The 22,040-nt window shown below is 36.6% G+C and overlaps 2 protein-coding genes across 3 annotated transcripts in view; one reads left to right on the top strand and one right to left on the bottom strand.

Moving 5' to 3' along the window:
- Positions 1-22,040, bottom strand: part of LOC115629147 (putative mediator of RNA polymerase II transcription subunit 26) — a 53,349-nt gene that overhangs the window by 26,041 nt on the left and 5,268 nt on the right. The window contains exon 2 of one of the 2 annotated variants that reach the window (XM_030525510.1): positions 9,962-10,077. The gene's annotated coding sequence lies outside the window, so the exon portion shown is untranslated. Of the gene's footprint in view, positions 1-6,241; positions 6,285-9,961; positions 10,078-22,040 lie in introns of those variants that run through there. The other variant, XM_030525519.1, reaches the window with a different exon arrangement.
- On the top strand, positions 430-1,934 carry LOC115631482 (antichymotrypsin-2-like). The gene is made up of 3 exons (XM_030528277.1): positions 430-436; positions 502-1,521; positions 1,578-1,934. Exons 1-3 carry the CDS (start codon positions 430-432, stop codon positions 1,784-1,786), a joined length of 1,236 nt encoding a protein of 411 aa, XP_030384137.1. The 3' UTR covers positions 1,787-1,934.

The following is a 22,040-nucleotide window of genomic DNA, read 5'->3' as shown; positions in this document are numbered from 1 at the left end:
TTGAAAGGAAACCAACACTTACATCATATATAAAGATATATTTCTTAAATATTTAAGCACTCCAAGGAGTTCGATTATTGTTCGTTTTAAAACCATTAAAGAAAGAAAGAAACTGAGTCTGGAACATCGATTTAAAGTACGGGCTTAATAAGTGCGATAAACACTTTATTTTTCGTTCTGCTAAGCAATTATTCCAGAGTGAAAAATTGGCTTACTTATACTAAGATATTAATCCGTAAACTTTAGATTTGAAGAAGTAGTTCAGAAAAGTCAACTGCCTCTTTCTCCTATTTACCTTCATACTACTTGTATATATGTATATAAGATAGTAAAAATTTTCTATGAAGTCGTTACGCAAAATCCATAACTGATGCGAGTATATGTCTTGCTGATATATTTTTTGTTTGATTTCAATAGCCATTAAGCGCAATGAGATGTGAGTAAAAAGTATTTAGCTTTTAAACACCAATATAGACTAATACTATGTTTCCCCCATTCAAGCAACAGCCAGTCCATTATTCATTTTGGTGTTGCTAATTCTAGTCCAGATCTGCGTAGGCTTACGCCTGCCGCCGCAAATAAACTCACTCTCGAGCGGCCACCATTTGGAGGAAGGCCAAAACCTAATTATCTCTCCTGCATCCGCAGTACTTTCTCTAGTGGCGCTGTATCTGTGCAGCAGTGGGAAGCTAAATGAGCAACTGAGGAATCTGTTGTGGCTCAGCGAGTCTGAGAATGATGTGAGAGACACTTTTAAGTCCATTCTACATGACCACACAAACAGAGGATTCGAGCTACTCTTAGCGAACAAAATATACCTTTCATCGGCCCACCCCGTCTTGCCAAGTTTTAGGGAACTCTTAACTAGCACCCTGAATGCAAACGTCGATAATATTGACTTCAAGGACAGTGAAGCTGCTACCGACAATATCAATCAATGGGTGGCCTTGCAAACCAAAAACAAAGTTCTAAACCTGATCCAAAATGTGCCGCCTAAAACAGCATTTATATTTGTAAATGCATTGCATTTGAGAGCCACATGGGACCAGCCCTTCAATAGAAATCGCACCTCTGAGAAAAAGTTCCATATGACCCACACAAAGACCGTGAACGTGAATATGATGCATCTGGAAGCCGAAGTTCCCTATGGCCATCTATCTGCAATTGAGGCGGAAGTCCTTCAACTGCGCTTTAGAAATTCATGCTTGTCCATGTACATATTGTTGCCTGATAGGCTGGAAGACCTGCAAAAGTTGGTCAAAAGGATGTCACAATTCGATGCCATGAGCTTGCCCAAGCACTTGGTTAATACCCGCATGAGCATTACTATACCAAAGTTTAACATCGACAGCAGTCATAATCTCATACCACCCCTTGCCTCCTTGGGTCTGACGGACATTTTCGTAAGCCATCGCTACCCTAAATTAACGAGTTCAACGGTTCCCATCAAGGTAGACCAAATCCATCAAAAGGCTGTGATTAAAGTCAATGAAATTGGCGTTGAAGCCTCGGCAGCCACAGGTGAGCCAAAAGGATCGCCTTTTCTAAGTCACAAACTATATGCGTCTTCATTTTAGGAATCGTGACGAAGCATCCTGTCGCAATTGAATGTAAGAAGTTTTTTGTAGCGAATCGTCCATTTGCCTTTTATATTCAGGACAAGAACATTGTCTATTTTCATGGATTTGTGCAAGGTTTTCCTACTCGAAACGGCCACAGCTCTCAAACGACCGAGGAGCTACGCAGAAAGAACTCTTTACTCAAAGCAGCTGGAGACAATGACTAGTAATATATTTAAGACTTATAAGTATTTACGAGCTGTGTTTTCAAAATTTATCTTTAGCTGAAAAGCCAATCATGTCATCTAAATAACACCTTAATAAGCATGTAAATTCAAAGCTGAAAAATATATATTCCTCGAATTTAAAATCAAAGACACATAATGGTTAATGATATAAATCCTGCACTTGTCATTGCGCTTTGCCAAAACGCCACACTCCCCCCAAAGATCGTATTTTTGTCGTATCTGTGCACAGAGCCAGTAATGCCATATGTTTTCAGCAAATGTGCAATGCAAAAAAAAAAAACTAAGGCAAAATGTGTTAATAGAATTTCAAGGGGAAACTGAATTCAAGGAAAACTATTTTTAATCGAGAATTTGTCTCTTATTTTGAACTTTGTTCGGCATAGAAATAAATAAGAATGCGAAAAATTGCGATGACGATGTCTTAGTCACATTTCGACGCCAAGTAGTCGGGCGCAAATAATTAAGTGGACTAATAGCAATATGTGGAAAATACTTGGACTTTGACTGCACGACGAGTTGATAAAGCCATGCCTGCCACAAGGATATCGCAAAAGTGCAGGGTTATCTGAGCGGAAAAACTATCCAAACGGTTTTTAGGTTTTAAAGCGGCTGGAAGAGCCAAAAGTTCCAGAGTTTTAATGACGGCAGATACTTTACATACCTTCTGAAAGGACAGTTCATATTGCTTATAATACTCTTCATGTCTTTTCATTAACTTACAGAGGCTTCTATTCAAAATTCAAAAAAATAAGGTTCAGACTAAACTTTGTCGCTGAGCAACAAAAATTATGTTGTAGTCTCTGCCACTGTTCGAGTCGATAATTAGAGAAAGCATGGGATTCTTTTGTACACAGAAATTCCATTAGTCAGGCGTGTGTTAATTTAATCCTGTACCCAAAGGGCAAAAGAGTACTTATACTAGTTTTTATTTTAAATATTGTGCCAGCACAAATGTTTAAATGTTTGTTTTTAATTTTATAGCATACTTTTAAGCGCGCTGCTAAATGCGCCGCATGAGCGAAAATGCGCGCTCCAAAAAGTTTTTAAGCAAACTCATTTACATGCTCATACATAAGCCGACAAAATACATATTTACAGAGCCTGTCAAAGGCATATGGCATGTTGGCATGACATTTTCCCCCAGAGCCACCATACGCACTTACAACACTCACTGCCTGTCAATGGGTACAAATTTCAGAATCAACATCTCTCAGCAAATGTACATACATGTGTGTATAGTATATACTTGTATGTATGTATGTATACTCGTACTTGAGTGCTACACAAAATTCTATGTGTTAATTAGTCAAAGATTATGAGAACGCAGCAGTCGCGTGTCCATATAAGCCAGCACACAATCGCCGCAAATTGCAGTTAAATATTTGCGCAGTCGAATGAAAATGCAGCCGCAAAATTTCTGGTCAATCCTAAAATAAAATCCGAGGGGGGTTGCGTGACAGAAAAATAGCGACGATGATGCTGAATATGATGACGAGATGCTGAGTAGCACCCGCCAACTGAAAAATGAACTGCGCAATGAAATGCACAGCAGCAGCAGCAAGCATTTTATTTCTGTTGACATTTTTATGAGCCCCACTATTGATTAATTAATTAAACGAGCGCAATGTGCCATTGGGGGGCCACACATCAGCACTGAAATTTTGCACAAGAGCGGCGCATAGTTGTGCCATGACTTTGGCATTGCAATGTCAAGGCGAAATTCATTTAGCTGGGATGTTTTTAAATGTACACAAAATGTTTAGTATTTAGCTTTATTTGTTTTAATTGAAAAAATGGCAAAGTTCGTGCAGCCTGAAAGTGTGCTCCGATTTTTGACACATTAACATTAAATTTTAAATTAAAAAAAAAAAAGACGAGCTGAGAGATCACACGCTTTTAATGTTAACCAACACCCCAGAGACGACTCAGGCACTTTGCCAGCCAGCCAAGCAGCCAGTCAGCCACTGTGATAACCGCAACGCTCGCTGCCTCACATCTTGTATCGCAGCGTGAAAATCTAACACATTAACTTTGACTTTCATTTGCATTTTCCACACTCGCACACACACTCACACACTCAGGTGGCTGCAAGTGAGCAAATGCTGCAAAAGTTACGACCAAATAAAACGCAGCACAGATGAGCAACAACAAACTTTAATTATGTGTATCATTTGCATACGAGTATGCGAGTGTACGAGTATATATTTGTATCTATTAGTACGCGCATTGTTTACACCTATGTACGAGTATGTAGCCACGGCTATGTCTGCTTTCTTGTAATGAAATTCATATGAAAATCTGCCAACAAACATAATTATGATGAAGGCCAGCAGCAGCAACAACACTGCGTTGACGTACTCGTACAATGGCCAGGAAGCGACGGCATCGAATTACATGTCATTGTTGTGGTTGCTGTCGCTTCACCGAAATTGCAACAACTGCAACAACTGCAGCAACAACAACTCTATAAATAATATCCGAAAAAAGTTCTCAAGGCAGACAGACAACCCCGCTGTCGAGCTTGAGCTATGGCTTCGTCTTTATTGTGCTGCTCAGGCTCGGCAGTGAATAGCTCGAGCAGAAACACTTGTTACCGCCTCAGATAGCGACAATGTCAGCAACACCTTAAGCAACAACAACAACAACAACAACAAACTGTAACCAGCAGCAGCGCACAATTCAAACGAAACAGAAGTCTTTGCAAAAGCTGGCATAATGCGCATAAAACGCTCAATATGAAAAGGAAAGTGCCCCTGACCGGAAAAGCAGATGAGTAAGCACGCTGGCATAGAAAACTAAAACTAAAAACTGAAAACCAAAAGACAAACAACAAAAAAACTACAACTGCATGCTCATGACATGGCAAGTTACCACTTACGGGTATAACTCGCCAAAGTTACAGCACTTTGTTGACACGATTTGTATGGGCATTTAGACCAGCGATTTACACTTTAAGCGAGCACCTCGCCCTTGGGACTGTGAAAAGGAGCTTGCCATTGGGCAGCGAAGCCAACAAATTGCGACATTACTCCCCTGAAGAGTGTAAAGTCATTTATATGCCTCATTATTTGTGTACGCGAAAGTATAAAGGGCTGTGTGTTATTAACCTTCTATTAGATATTAAAAATTGTGTCAAAATAATCCAATAAGGCTGGCAAAAAATGGCAATAAAAAATGTAAAAAAGTTATTTTTCACTCTTCGCTAAGATTTTGATGATTGCCGGAATGATATTGGACATGAATTACAAAAGGTACGGAAAACAAAGTGTTCGGCACGGACTCGAGCAACAAATTCGATAATAATATGTTTGATTAACTATTTTTGGGCATTCCTTTGCCATGCAGAGTAATATATATATTACTATTACTATATATTTCTATATTTTCAATGGACATTTTCTATCTCCGCTAGCTTGCAAAGCTCTTTTTTGAGCATCTAAGATAGTCTAGAACTGAATAAAATATTATTATTAAAGAACTTTGTAGGTTTTACTCAACTTAGATTAATTTTTAAGATTTTTCAATTTACTAAGAGCTGTGCCATAAATATTAAATGACCGCCTGTTGTAGAAATATTTAAGCATTCCTCTTCATTCTAGTTTTAAAACGAAGAAATTCAAATTCAATTCAAATTTGATAAATAGATGAATTATTAGATGAAATTATTAAGCGATATAGTCAGAACAGCCTTTTGTTCTGTTTGTTTAAAATTTAGTTTTGCATGAAGATTTAAAAATGTAATCTGTCAACATATTTTTAAATATTTGTATTCACTGGAACGGCTTTAGTGGCACGGCTTTGTCATGCAACAAGTCAGTATCCAGAGACATCCTTTTCGTACGAGTGCCACATTTTTCCACTTTAAAATAACAGCTTACTGCATAATTTAAAATCATACATACTCGCAAATATGCCTTCTTGACACTTGGACATTAAAGTCTTGGCAGGTACAATGACACTCTTATAAGACGCCTTGGCTCACTCCCACACCCACGTGAATCGCACGAGTACTTTTGGCTTGAAAGCAAATCCCTTTCAGAGAGCCTTGAACCCAAATCAGGCGAAAGGCATCTAATAAATCAAACTCGTCAAAGGCGAAAATCAATAAACAAACATGTGCAAAAAATGTAAACGTTGCAATAATGTACAGAATTGCGGGGCATCTTGTTTGCTGAGACGGCTGATAACGGTACTTGCGGTGGCAGTGGCGATAGCAGCGGCGAGTTATGCTGCCATCGATGACGCAGTGGTTGGATTGCTGATTCAGCTAAAGGGCGCAGTGACACACTCTCCTCCATTTCCACCCGAGGGAAACACGAGGCGACAAATGCTTTGAATTCAGTCAAATTTGTTGTTGTGGTTTTATTTTTGAAATACTACGTCACTTTCATTTACTCTGCTTCTGTTCTGCCTGCCAGATGTTGTCATACGCACCGAATGATGTCCAATTGAAGAACCAACGTTGCGGGGGATCGCCGGCACTTGCGCGCACTTTCATGAATATTTAAAATATTTTACGCGATTTTTCTTAACCAGTGCTCGTGTGTATATAGTATTTATATGTACATGTTTCAATCAAATTTTGTTTTGTTTTTATCTCTATCTGAATTTGAACGTAATTGCGACCAACAAGCTCGAGAAGCGCGCGATGATGCAGATGTGATGCGATGTGCGCGACTGACTGCCACTGAAAAGGCATGCGGACTAAGCAACATCTTCGCAGCATACATCGCATATGTTGCGGCAGAATGATGCGCACACACACACACACACACACGCTCCACAGGATGACACAAGGAAAAACTTGGTGTGATAGCTACTTGTACAAGAAATGTACGAAAAAGTGGGAGCAACATTATTGCTTTTGCGTATGTGTGTGTGTGTGTGTGTGTGTGGCTGTGTTTGTTTTTGTGTATACTCAAGGTCAAGGAGCATGACTCCTATTGCGCTCTTGCGGGGTCGATTCCATCAGAACAGCACAAGAGAGAAATAGAGAGAGCTGGTGAGCAAGCAGTCGCAGCATCTGCTCTAGCTCTAGTGTCCAGTTTGACAGCAACTGGTGGCGCAAAAAAGGTTGCTAGCAACATGTTGCCATGCGCGGTAGCAACAAAGACGGGTATTTGTTGTTAAAAGTATTAACTATGTTTAATCGCTTTATTGCTTAAGCCTTTAAAAGTATCGTTTGGCTCTTAAGTGTTTAAATTTTAGCTAACTGTAGAGAGAATCATGCTCTCATTATTACTCTACACAGGGTTAAAGTTTTATGATAACTCTAAATTATAAAACTAATATTAATGACGTCCAATTTGCAGTATTTCTTTAAATCTATTATACAAGTATCTCCTGCTTAACTTGGTTATAGAGCCGATCAACTAACTACTCTAAGTTGACTAAGTGTCCAAAAATGTTATTCCCTTCACAATATGCTATTTAATACTCTTTTATATGCCGTTTACACTCGAATCGAAACGAATTTCATTTCAGGGTTATTACGATTTCCGCATATCACTTTTCTAAGCTAAAACGCTTTTTTACAAGTATATGTGCTACTAAAATAGACAAGTTGACTTCTGTTTAATGAGTTATTACTGCATAGTTAGTTAGCACAAATAGATCTGATTATGTTTTTACTTTGAAATCATTGCGTTGTTATAATAATATGGAATTATTGGTGTTCCGTTTCAATAAATCAGCAATTAATTATTGATTACTGTCCGCCTATGTAATTTCTGCTCTAATTACATTCTAAATCTATATTTGCTTCTAGAGTGTGTTCAGTTTCATATTATTTCCTATCCAATGTTTTTGTAAATATATACATTTTATGTGCAGTTAATTGAGTTTATTTCGCTTATCAAGTTTTAAATTCCAAACTGTCTTTTTATTCAGTTCATATTGAAGAGTGAGTGCTTTTTGTTTAGGCCTATTTCCAAATAGTAGAAGGTTATTCAGTTATACTTCCGCGTTGAGCCAATTAGCCGCCACAGCTTATTCAATTCTGGAGAATTGTGAGGGACAACATTTTGTTGCCAGAAGTTTCAAGGCTCGTGCTCTGCATTCGGAGGTCTGAGTAGCAACGACTGCGCAACTCGCCGCCTCGCTCACATCCTTGCCAAAACGCACACACAACAATGGAGCGGGAGCATACATACATACGAGTACATACATACATACATACATACAATCGGCAGCCTGACCTAGTCAACCAAATTGTCGACGGCTGCCGAGGCAGGAGCATGAAAGCCGATGTCGGCGCGACAGTAATATTTTCGACATGGCCAAATAAGGCAAAAGGAACTCATAAAAGGGCAAATGTACAGCTCTGTGTGTGCGTGTGTGTGCGTGTGTGTTTGTGTGGGTGATGTGAGTGCCTTGCGCTTCTTCTAACTGTTGCCAAACTGTAGTTAATTCTGACAGCGACTACCCTTTTCACCTTGCAAGAGGGCCGCATGTGATTCCCGGCCGGAATTTATGCAAAGTTAGTGAAGAAAATGGACGAGACGCCTTCTCAGTGCCATCGACTCCATCGGGCCCGTTTCGCCTTCCATTCGCCATGTGGCGTCAACGGCCTTCGCGGAGCATCGCCCATGACGCTATTTGGGTTTGGAAACATTGCTGACTGGCAGCAAAGCAAGAAAATTCTTTGCTTTTTATGGCTGGCATGGACAATTTTCATTTTTTATTCGTTAATGGCAAAAAGTTTCTTTGCTGACTAGTTGTTTTTTTTTTTTCTTTTTTTTCCATACCAAGAAGCTTTTAAGCATAAGCGATGCGCCCCAATTGGCCGCAGCCAACATTAATATAATCAGGCCTGTGCTAGACCTTTTATCATTAAATTCATATTAAAGTGCTGTTTAAAATTCTGCGCCTCCATTTGGTCACTTATTTTCAAAATAAACAATCGACTTTTGTGAATGCGACCTTCTCCTAATATTCGGACTATTAAGCTGAACTATTTGGTAATATTTATAATTTTGATGTTCAAGGTCGCCCAATTATAAACGAAACTCGGCAAGCCCTTTCGTTAAAGTAAAATAAAGAGAAGCACCACAAACAATGGGAACAATAATTGTATTGTAGACAGAACAAAAACGTCCCAAAGCCCGCATTACCATAACAACGACAAAAAATGTTTACCATCATGCCATTAAATATTGTTATTTATTGCAAGCTACATGGTTAAAAATGTTGTATGAAGCAAAAAACATGCATGTAGTATATGAAGTTAAATAAACCCCCAAGATAAAACTTCAACATTAAAATATAAATATTATATAAAGAGCTTCTATAAAATATCAATAGTTTCCCACTATAATTTTAAATTAAATAAAAACTCAAAATTATGGAGCACCCGACTTATCCTACAGACAATTTGCAAGATATTTATTTATTTATTCTACATGGGCAAACCTATTTATAATATTGGTATGGCATAGGCTAGGTTAGATTATTAAGGGTTAAAAGGGTATACAAGTATTAGGTTTGTGCAAAGTTGTAACACGCAGAAGGAAGCATCTCCGACCCCATAAAGTATATATATTCTTAATCAGTATGACGAGACGATTCGATCTAGAGAAAGTTTAATATGACGTTCGTAGTTACTTGGGCTCAGATCCTGTTTTCGCCATTTCGTCGTCCTTCTTGGTCTTCCTTTTCGCCAAGGATATTCTTTTAGCAGATGATGCAAAGATTTTATAGCAATATAAAATTTTTTTAGTGCTTTTTTTTTGCTGCCATCTATACTACAGTATACTACCCCAGTGCCCCAGTGTCTGCCTCCATTTCTAAGTCGTCTATGAATAGGTTAGTGGCCTCATCTGGTCCCATAAGTGCTGGTTTGTATTTAAAATTCGATTATGGAGTAATGTATGTAGTTCGAGATACTTGCTACTGCTCTTAGCTCTCCCGATTCAACTTTCTATATTACTTGAGAAAATAATTTGCTCCACCTCCATACTAACGATTTTGATGCTCAATACATATACTTTGTTGCCTTCGCATTCGACACAAGAATACACTTAGCATTCATTTTTAAACAAACAAGAAAATTAATTCCGAAAAATATGCTACACATCAAAGCCAAATATTTCGTGAAACCACAAAGTAAGGCAAGAGTGTATTTTAAGTTTATTTTGGCTAAAGCCATGAACTCACCTGATTTCAATTTGTTACTCAATGTTGTGTTTTCAATTTGCTTAATTTAATGTTCAAATTGCTGGACTGTGGGTCTTTCTGGGCGTTCGTTTACATATTTCGAATTTGTTTTAAGGCTGAAAGATAGCAATATAAATACAATATTATACATATAGAACGAGTGTGCAATGCATCAGCGTAAACTATTAGTGAAAAGTACATTTAAATTGAAATTTAATTGTAAGCAATTACAATGCTGTTGCATTAATAAAGATTATTTATTCAGAGCTTAATTGGTGCATTTTGAAAAAGGGTTGACATTTAAAATGAAAAAAATAGAAAATACAAACTAAAAAAAACAAATGTGAATTTTCATCGAATTTTTAGATGCAGGGGAGAAGAGATCCTACCCTATGGATCTTTCCAACAAACACATCCCTATGACACCATCATTACTTTTTAAGTTGATAATACCTATTTTGCTTAGCAAACACTTCAATGAAAATTATTCAAATAATAACAATAAAACGAATACAAATTTAACACCTGAAAGAAGACATTTCTTCTTATCCATTCTCCATTTAACTGCAAATAAGACTAGAGCTCCTGCTTTTTAAAAGCCAAAGATTATCGCTGCACCCGTATTATTTGGCTTTATTTTTAAATATTGATCTATGGCTTGTAATAAACCAAGAAAAAAACGGAGAGCAACATCACGACACCACAAGAAACCACAACAACAAGGACGAGAATCATCTGTAAGTCATGATTATCTCCCCATGGCACAACAGGGTGTATTATGCAAAGCCTTTGGCCATTCACATGTCAGCATGGGTTTCAATAAAACTGAAAACAAACTGAAGTTTGTCACGTTTTTGTCTCCATGGCCAGCGCCACAAAAGGGGCGAGGGGGAAGGTAAAGGAGCACAAATAGTGAGTGCAGAAGGAATTTTGCTTTGGGTTAGGCGGTCAGAGTAATTACAGCCGGCAGTTTTTTGCGCAATATCCTTTGAATTTGCATATCGCATATTTGTATGGTCTATTGAAAGTTTGCGCTATAATTTCGGCCCCAGTCCGCAACACCCAACCCCACCACACCCCGATAACGAAGCCATTCCCTACACCAGCCAGAGGAAAACATACATAGAACTGGTCGCAGACACACACACACACACAGACAGAGCATGCAGCCTTCGTGTTGCCAACTGATTTGCATAACAATGGTCGTAAAAAATGTCGATATCCACGCTCGCTTCAGAACAACCCTTGCCATCTCCTGCAAACCCATTTCAATGCTCAAGACTTTGTTTTAAATGGCACAATGAACTCAATCTTATGAAGAAATTTCCGAGGTTTTTTACATATGCTGATGAATACTCCTGGGTGTTTCCTTTATGTAGAAATATGTAAGCCGACGCTAAGAAAATGTAAAGCATTCAATTGAGGATCAATATACTGCCCGAAAGATAGACTTAATAATGTTAATTGTAAATAGACCGATTAGGCTTGAATATCTATAATAATATTATAAAGAGGAAAGGTTTGATTGTTTGTTTGCTTATTTAAATCGAAAATCCGCAACTACTGGACCGATTTAAAGGATTCTTTCACTGTTACGAAGCTACACTATCCACGATTAACATAGGTTATATTATATTTGCAAAAAAGATAGCGATACTTAAAAGGCCAATAATGTAGCCCAAGGTTTAAAAAAAATTACATAAAAAATTCCGGAATAGGATGCTGTTAGTTCAGAATCATACTCGAATCATTTTGTCACTTAAAATATTAAGGGAATAATCTTCAAAGGTCCCCAGCCAAAAAAAAAAAGAAGACGCAGTCCATTACCCGCAGGAATTTTTAAATTTTTTAAACCTTTCTGGACAGCCGCCACATGAATTGAAGCTAAAAATCGGAATTCCAATCATGCTTTTAAGAAATTTAAGCTCTTCGCGCATGTACAATGGGACGTGGTTGCTAATTAAGGAATTGCAGGACAATTTAAGTGTAGCAAAAATCATCAATTTAATTTAATTTAATTTCGGGTAAAAACAGCTTTCACGTTAATTAAGTATTAACAAGTCCAAATGCCAAACCTTCGAATTAGTAGGGATCGACCTACGAAAGGAATGTTTTAATCATGGCCAACTGTTGACCTACCATGGGTCGAAGCTCCTGTAAATCAATATATTTTGCTGCCACAAAATAAAAAAAAAAACATCAAATATCGTTTACAGAGAAGCTCTGACTCAATAAAGAATATAAAAAAATTTAAATTTAAATCATAAAAATAATACTATCCAAACTATGTTGATAATTTTAGGAAAAGGAGGGTGTATGTGTGTGTTATAAAATTTATAAAATTTAAAATTTTTGTAAAATACCCGTGCGAAGCTGGGACAGGACGCTAGTATAAATATATATGTATATGTACATATATGGTTTTGTATTTAATACTTTTTAGATTTTTCCAAAATCCAGATTTTTAGTAGAATGACGACTATTGCTGCACGTTTCTCTTATTTATTTTGTATTATGCTGCGAATCGGCCATAACACATTGATATTTTTACATAATTGAGACAGAATTGATTACAGAATTGCAAGACTGTGAGTAATTATAAATCTAGCTTTATGCGATGATGATCGAACCCAAATTGTGGGATTCCTGTTAGCTCATTCCCTGATGTCAAATAAGACAATGTTTCATTTGGTAACCAACGGCATCCTTTAAGCCCGGTAAGAAAACAAAAAGAAGGAAAACAAGTAAAACCTCTGATAATATATAGCAAACTATCCTGGCCAGATTTAGGAGCTGCCACAAAGCACATAGTCCAAAAAAAACCTAAATATGTAACTAGTTATAAGCCACTGCTCAGCTCTAGGATCTAGAAGTCTTATCTTATACGAACTACTTACCACGGCATACACTATATTACAATCTAATAACCCTTTTCTAATAGAGTAAAAAGAAATCGAAATAAAATCCAAAAGTAAAATACACTTTAATATTTCCTGGGAGTACGATTCCAACGATTTAATTATTTGGAAAATTATTACTTCTGGTTACTAAAGTCATGTCTAATTCATGCTCCCCAACTGCATGCTAATTAAGGCAACCTCCAACCCATATTAGGGCCCATCTGTAATTCGGCACCATTAGTGGTAACGTGTAAGGCTGTACTATTACGAGGCTACATTACCATTGCTACGCCCGACGAGCGCCGACTCTTTTAAAACTCGACACTACAAGTCGGTCTTGACTGAAAATTGAGTGTTGTGGCCATAAAATATGCAAATTGTAAGTCGTAAGCGGCATATCAGTGACCCACTGGGTTAGAACGGACCGTAAGCGTAAACTTTCACTGAGCTGGCTGCCCACACGGTTTGGATTGGACCTGGTAGGGTTATCTAATTGGTTAGTCGAGATACAGGCAGCTGAAGATTAATTGCAAGACATATAAGTATGTATATGTTTTTCTATTTATCTTCAAAATACTTATAAATCGCCGTCGAAGAGCAACAATAGCGAACCAAATTGAAAAGTAAAAGTTTGTTTTAGGCAGACGTCGGACATTCAGACAATGCATAAAATAAAAATTCATGAATAAATTATTGTATACCTACGTGTTTATATTTGAACACAAGAGTGCGACGAATCGCCAACAAAAAGCGCTTTAGAATTATTAACAAGTTTTATCTGTTATTGTTTTTTTTTCTCCTGTTCCAAAACCTGATACTGAGGGTTTTATTTATTAGTCTTTGAAATTGTAAATTGAATTTCATTTCATTTTCCCAGATGCTATATTAATATTGAATTCGTTTTAGGCACAGCCATTAAAAAGTTTTCCGACTCCAAATGAAAATGCAAGTGCTGAGGGACCATTGGCTGAGGAGCCGCCTTAGAAATCCATTTGGCTATGAATCTCGACAAATGACAAATGAGAAAGGCAAGCACGGATATAATAGTGTTTGAGCAAAAGTATGTACATACATACTTGTATGTTTGTAGATACATACAGTATGTCATTAATTTCGTGCTATATTTGTAGCAGCTCTGTGCGTTTTAGTTTTGGTGTCTGTCGCTCACTTTCTCGTTTTTCTTTTCTTTTTTTTTTGGCGACTTGGCAAAAGTTAAATATGGGTCAGTCCAAATGTTTGGCATAAGTTCGCTGAACTTTAGGTCACCAGAAATCGCAAATGAGTGCGCGAAGATTTAAATTTAAAAAAAAGAACTCCAGTTATACATATTTGAAAGTTAAACATGTGTGTGTGTGTCTAAATAGGGCGTACAAGTTATTTCTATCGGGCTTTATATGAAATATGTATATATACTTGCACTTATATACATATTTTGAGCAAAACTCTAAATTATTTATTTATTTTTTTTAATCTTTTTTATTTATTTAAGATCTGTCCTAAGGAGGACAATTATTAAATTATATGGTAGCATAGGATTTGTTCAATCATGCGTTCTGTCATGAAATAATAGACATTTTCTGTTACTGAACCCTTTAAAAGATCCCTCCCAAGTTATTTCGGTTCAGCTTTACATGAAATATATATACTTATATACATATTTTAAACAAAACTCCAAATTATTTAGTAAAAAAATTTGAATCTTTCTGTTACTGAACCCTTTAAAAGATCCCTCCCCAATTATTTCTATCAACTTTTACATAAAATATATATATATATACATATTTTAAACAAACTTAAAACAAAAATATTTATTTACAAAAAAAAATTGGCATATTTCTGTTAGTGAAACCTTTAAAAGATCCCTACCAAGTTTTTTCTATCAGCTTTTATATGAAATATATATACATACTTATATACATATTTTAAACAAAACTCCAAATTACAAGTATTTAGTAAAAAAAAAATTGGCACCTTTCTTTTTCTGAAACCTTTGAAAGATCCCTCCTAAGTTTTTTCAGATTTTACATCAAATATATATACTTATATACATAATTTAAACAAAACTCTAAATTATTTAGTTTAAAAATTGGGCATCTTTCTGTTTCTGAACCTTTTAAAAGATCCTTTACCAGAAGTAACCAGTGACCAGCACAAAGATTTTTTCCTATCTTCAGTTTAGGCATCTCGGATAATATGCCTCACAGAATACTTACAGTTACTGATCGAGCGCTATACTTGTTACCATTTTTGAATGAATCTTGTCTGTTTTATTCAGGTTGGCACAAAAAATTCATTGAACTCCTAGCCAAAACCAACACCATATAGTAGTCCCCAAACTAACTATACAACACATTATTTATCCACAACTTCACGCTACGAATTTGTTAAAACCAAAATAGTAGTAACACTTAAAAGCTGGTAATGTGAGACCTCAATGCCACATTAAACAGACGGCCTGCAAGTGGACTGAAAGAGCAAACAGAAAACCACAAGACCACAACGAGCAACAGAAACAGCAACAGCAACAGCCACAGAAACGACAAGAGGCGCAACAAACATGCCACGAAGCAAACCGAGTCACCAAGAAGCTAAAACTAAAAACATTAACAACTTTTTTGTACTTAAACTTTATGCTTCGAGCAACTAAAGGTTTGTTTAGTCTGCAATTCCAATTCCAAGAGACAAACTGAAATATTTGTTGTAAGTAGTTTAGCAGCAAATATTAGTTACAAGTACAAATTTATTTTGTTGAGACGACTTTACGAATTCTGTAATAAGTCAGTTAACGGTAAAATGTCGCTTTCAAGGCAACGCACTAACCTCTGGGCTGAACTTTGACGCATACGAAGCTCGGACACGCCCCCACCCCCCTTCCCAACCCCTCCCTTCAAGCAGCCACAAACTTTTGCTTTGCTCCACAAGCAGATGAGTTCGATGATATTGCTGTTGTTATTGTTGTTGTTTCAGTTGTTGTTTTTGTTGTTCGAGTCGGTGCCGAGGGCCTTTTGCTGTGTTGTGGCTGTGGTTCGAAATTTACATTTGATTGTCTCTGTGTCATTTTCTTTTTCTCTTTTTCCTCTTCTCCCTGCCTTCTCTGCTTGCCTGTCTTTCTTCTTTCCTATGCCGCATGTATTCATAAGAATAACACTCGAATGCGATCGCCTCACTTCAATGAGTTGCGGACTGAGACCGCGACCGCGACCGCTTGAGGTTGCTCGAGGTTGGTTTCTCTTCTACTGCCCTGCCCCCCCCTGTCCCATTCAAGGCACTGAACGAAGTACGTCAATACAGTGTAGAGTCGGTTTCTTCAGCGGGGGTCCAGCGGGAATAGATTAAACGACGTCGTCGCATCGACACCCGCTGATATACATAAACGCAAAATATATACAGATTTGTATATATGTGTATGCTCATGTACTATAATAACAATATGAGATTTTGAATTTCCACTTAATTTGTTCAAGTGTTCTCTTATTGGTAACTTGTTGCGTTTAATTGTTGATTTATTTATTGTTGTGTGTGCCTATGATTGAATGCAATAATTTATTTATAAAATAAAGCATCTGCTTATTGTTAAATGGAATACTTTTAGTTATCTGTCGCTGATGAACAGGATTGGATTGGAGTGCAGTGCAGTGATCGGCGAGTGTGAAACATGGAATTATGGTAGCCTGAGGCGTGAAATGGGAAGCCAGACAGTTGGGCAGCCCCACATCGATGAGGCAGCAAATGCAAATCACATTATAATGGAGCCACACATCAGTGAGCAATGAAACGAATCGGACAAGATGCACATATACTTGTACATATGTATGTATATGTATGTATGTACAATATGCATGGGGATGCATAAAGAAAAAGTGCACTCAAGTCGCTCAAGTCGTGCCTGGCTAGATGGCTAACTGGCTAGCTTTCGGTTCTTGTGCTTTTTACCACTCGCCGCACATACTCGTACATATGTACATACTGTACTACACTCGGCCAAAGTCAATGAGACGTGAACAAAGTGCACATAAAAAGTAGCGGAAACCAAATTTTAACATAGCTACGGCTATGTACTCATACTTGTATATGAATCGGTCGGCCAGCCAACCAGCCAAGCAGCCAACCAGCCTGCCGGTCAGTCGGTTAGTCACTGAAACGGGCTCGAAGCAAAGACAGACAGAACATGGCCGGATTGCTCGCAGCGTTAAATTGCAGCTTCATAGCACAGTGGTCTTCGTTGCTAATCAAAGTCGACAAAACAAATCGCTACTTCCGCGGTCATTATCAAATAAAATTTTAAATATAAATATTGTGGCCGCCCTCCTCTACGATTGAGATTTTTCTGCCAAATTTAATAAATATATTGTGAAAATTCTGATAAATTAAATTAAATAAAAAAATATTGTGATCGCCCTCCTCTGCGATTCTCATACCAAGTACCTAAATGATGGCAAATCGAGAATTAAATTGTGATTTTTCTGACAAATTAAATAAAATATTGTGGATATAAAATGTAAAATGTCGGATAAATTAAATTAAATAAAAAATTATTATGGCTGCCATCCTCTGCGATTCTCATTCCAAGCACTCAAGTGATGAGAAATCGAGAATAAAATTATGATTTTTCTGATCAATTAAATTAAATTAAATAAAAATATTGCCCTCCTCTGCGATTCTCACACCAAGTGCTTAAGTGTTGGCAAATCGACTGGAAATGTCTGATAAATGAAATTAAATAAAAATAAATTATAAAATTTCTGTTAAATGAAATTAAATAAAATAATATTGTGCCCGCCCTCCTCTGCGATTCTCATACCAACCAAGGGATGGCAAATAGAGATTTAAGTTGCGAAATTTCTTATAAATTAAATAAAAAGAAAAAATAGTGAATTTTCTGAAAAATTAAATAAAATAAAAATATTGTGACCGCCCTCCTCTGCGATTCTCATTCCAAGTACTTAAGTGATGACAAATCGAGAATTAAAGTAAGATGTTTCTGATAAGTTAAATTAAATTAAATAAAAATAAAAATATTGTGACCACCCTCCTCTGCGATTCTCATTCCAAGTAATTGAGTGATGGCAAATCGAGATTTAAATTGTAAAATTTCTGCTCCCATATCATTGGTTGAAAACTAGAAACATTGCTGTTGCTGTTGGCATTTCTAATGTATAAGTCAACACCATTTTAAAATAAGTTTCGTGGCCCGTAAGAGTCAAATATCGTTTGCTTAAGCACTCGTTCTTCGTGCCCATTTCGACAAAAACAATGGCCATATTGTTCCACAACCACCGAATTCGCCTGATTTGAAAAAAAAGCCATGTCGTGTTTTCAAATTTTAATGAACAGTTAAAATATTGGGAAAATTAAATTAATTAATGCAGTGAATAAAATAACAATAATGGACATACACGAATGCCATTTTTTTTTCGCGAAAATAACAATTCTTAATAATTGTAGTTAATATACAAGTAGTAATTAGATGTGGGCTAAATTACTGAAAATTAAATAGTCATTGGCTGAAACCGCTCCTCTCCCAAATATCGCTGACAAATAAAATATCGAAAACTCCAAAGAACTCAAATAATATTCTAAATTTTTAATAAGCAGAACCGTTATAAAATGAACTACTCTCAGCCGTAATTATATTTCGTGCAATTCACTAAAATGAAAATATTTATAAGTATGTATTAAGAGTCCGCACCACTGTATTAACGTTGCCTTTTAATTGGCATGAAGATGTGGTTAAGATCAGAATGCAAAAATGAACAATATGAATAAAATAAATGTCACAATATGTATTAAAAAATCAAGCAGTTCGAGGGCGTCTTCTTGGTGACTAATACAAATGGGATTCGTCATCATTTGTTATTGTTTCAGCGCATCGCTCCAACTGATTTGTTTACATTTCTCATTTAACGTATATATTTATTAGGCTTTTTAAGGTGTTAATCAATATGCCCATTAAATGATTAACTGAAAATAGATGTGAAATTCAAATCTTGACCTAGACCTTCACTGGAAAATAAAAAACCTGCAGGTAATACATTAATATCAATACGATGCATACAATCACCAAATAGCAAAAATAAATAAATGCAAATAAATATTAATATATTATTTTACTAGAAGTTACGAAAAATGTTTCAGTATGAGGGGGGCTTTAAATTCCTCCGTTTATCGACACTAACTTATAAGCTTTTGCCCTCTTCTGCAAACCAATACTTAATTATTTAATAGGCGAGAAAACATTTAAATCTTCCAAAAACATTGCAAATGGAATGGAAATTTAATTTACCGTTAGTTTTGTCTTTTTTATTGGCAAAAGGATGCGATTTATCAGTACATACATAAAAAACAAACTATGACTGCATGTGCAATAAAAAGCAAAGTAACCTAACAATAAAATATCCATTGCCCTTTGCAGAAACAACAACGAATATATACTCGTATTTAAAATCATGCGCTATAACGAATATTGAATCAGAATCGCCAATCATTGCACAAACACTTGTACTTGGTAGGTAAATAAACGGTCGAGTGATTTTTCACAAGCCTCCCATTTGTTTGGCGATATCGAAACAAAACGTCGAAAATAAAATTTATTTGCAAATTTTTTAACTCACTGAATTTAGCGTAATTGTAGTTATATGGTCCGAGCGCACATAAAAGGTTTATTTCAGCCAAAACCGATTCGTAGCCTTGTCGCAGATATACATTCATCGAAAGCTATTAATTGTGGGCTTAATCAGCGATAAAGTTTCTAGGGAACCAGAGAAGCGTGAAATCCAAATTGTTTCTGATATTTGATGTGAAAAGTATTGCAGCTACAAATAAGCCCACATAGATCAGTTATCGTTTGACTTGGATTGAATTGTGGGTGTGGCTCTGTGACACAATCGCTTTGTTTGCTTGCGAGCCTCCCCCTACCACGATAATACAGACGGGATGTTCGCGTCCGATACAAATATGCCATGGAATATTTTATAAAACCCACTTACGAGTAGTATTTTTATTTTATGCTTTATCTTAAGATGGTCATTGCACTCACGTTTACGCATTTCCTCAGTTGTGGAATCAACGCTGAAACTTTCCCAACCTTAGGGCAATAAATGTGTTTTCTGTGTCAACTGAAAGAATTTCATTTCATAATTAAATAGTTCATCGCATTTGTTTTTTTTTTTTTTTTTTTTTTTTGAAATTGAAAAGTTTGTTTTAAAGCTAATGTCATTTTAGTCTAAGCAATAAGAATTCTATACGTATAGTACATAATTTAATGACTTTAGCATGACTCTCTCTCTTCATATTATAGACATTTCTCAAACATATTGTTTTGCTGATTGAATAATTACAGAATAGGAATCAGCTGAAAATCTATTCCAATATTGAAATAAATTGACACACATGTTTGATTTGAATTTTCATAATTAACGCATATTATTTAGATTTTATTTGTTGTAAGTATAGCATAATTGAACATACCTCGCATCTATCTATTAACATCTATTAACACTACTGGAAAACTCACTGTCAAACCTATTGGAATAATTGTACAATAATATTTTAAGAGACAAAAATAATGCAACCAATCCAAACTCAAAAAATATTTATCCAAAAGAGATCGCTAATATATAATAGATCGTCTTAAACAAAAAATAAAATATTCTATTCGGAGAAATTTTCGGCCAAAAGAGGTTTTCTTTCAAATTTGATGTGCTTACGCATGTCAGCGTCCGTTAATACGAGGTTCGCGTCCAGCCAAGAGATTCTTTAGTTCAAATTTGTCGAAAAATAGTGTCGGCGTCCGGTCAAGAGAGTAAATAAAACTAAACTCCTAGTTTAAGCTGTATTTGTATTTTTCTATAAGTTTAATTTAAATTCTTGTAAATAATAACAGTATAATTAAAGTTTTACATTTATACTTGTACTTGTATATAAAAAAAAATACGGTCAAGAGAGTGTCCGCACAAGAGAGGCGAACTTGATCTAAAAAGTACACCAAAACGATTGTTCTAGAAAAAGTGTCCGCCTAAGAGGGTGTCCGGTTAAAAGAGGTGTCCGTTAAGGGAGTTTTCACTGTATATGCTTTATATTTTGTTAGATTCGGTACATACACGTGAACAAGTTATCAGCGCTGCGTTCAAAAAAGTAATTATGCAGGCATATATCATTATCTAGCAAAAAGTACGCATAATTACAGTGACCTACAAAATAACGCTAATACGCGCAAATTATGAAAAGAAGAAACACAAAGTAAAGTTTAACAATTCAAAGCTGCAAAAGAAAACCTAATAGTTTTAACCTTTCGGGCACTATAAAAAGTGAAATTATGCACAATGGCCGAGGCGGACGCTGTTGGACACCCGGACACTGATGTACTCGTATGTGGTGTGATGAACGGTGACCAGCCGCGGCGCCATGGGGAAGATTGGCGACCGAATAGGCGGGCAGTGGAACGGCCAAAGGTTGGGCCGATAAAAGTAATCGGTTGGCGAGAAGACAACAATTTTCAGCATTAAACAATAACCCAAATACAACCGAAGCAGCCAAAACAAACGAAAGAAAACGAAAATGGCGAAATCAGAGAATGGAAGACAAAAGAAATGACATTAAAATAAAAATACATACGTACATGTGTGTGTGTGTGTGTGTATGTGTTTGTACTATTGTGTCGATATTAAGGTTGAATATTTGATTAACAAATTGTATTTTATAATTATGCAGAAGACACAAAGCGCAGAGCAGCACGAAATGTCAGCAAACCGTTAAGACGGGAGTGGGAACAGATGCAAGACTGAAACAGCCGCTAAGCAAGTTGCAACTCATAATTGCCTTCTCCACACTACTCACTAATTCTAATCGATTTGCGTGGAGAGGGATGGGAGGTGACAGAGGAGAAGAGACAACTGCCTGCTTGGCATGCAATGCGTAGCGCGATCATTCACTGACCAATACGTACTACCAGCCTTCCATTTTGAAATAAAATTACAACTTGGTTACATTTTTCCCCCGTTCCCATTCTCGCTGGCTACTCAGCTTGCTAAACACGTGTATTACCTCGCTGTTCCCCCTCCCCCCATGGCCCCCTCAGCCCTTTCTCTATGCAACTCACTGAAATAATGACGCGTGCAGTACTATATAAGTACGACTCTATTGTCACCGTCTGACATTCGTCTTGGCTCTTCTACTTTTGC

This window comes from Scaptodrosophila lebanonensis, unplaced genomic scaffold, assembly GCF_003285725.1.
Source record: "Scaptodrosophila lebanonensis strain 11010-0011.00,11010-0021.00 unplaced genomic scaffold, SlebRS2 tig00000001-arrow-pilon, whole genome shotgun sequence".
Taxonomy (NCBI): domain Eukaryota; kingdom Metazoa; phylum Arthropoda; class Insecta; order Diptera; family Drosophilidae; genus Scaptodrosophila; species Scaptodrosophila lebanonensis.
Note: the sequence above shows the minus strand (reverse complement) of the source record. Positions and strands in the feature narration are given on the sequence as shown.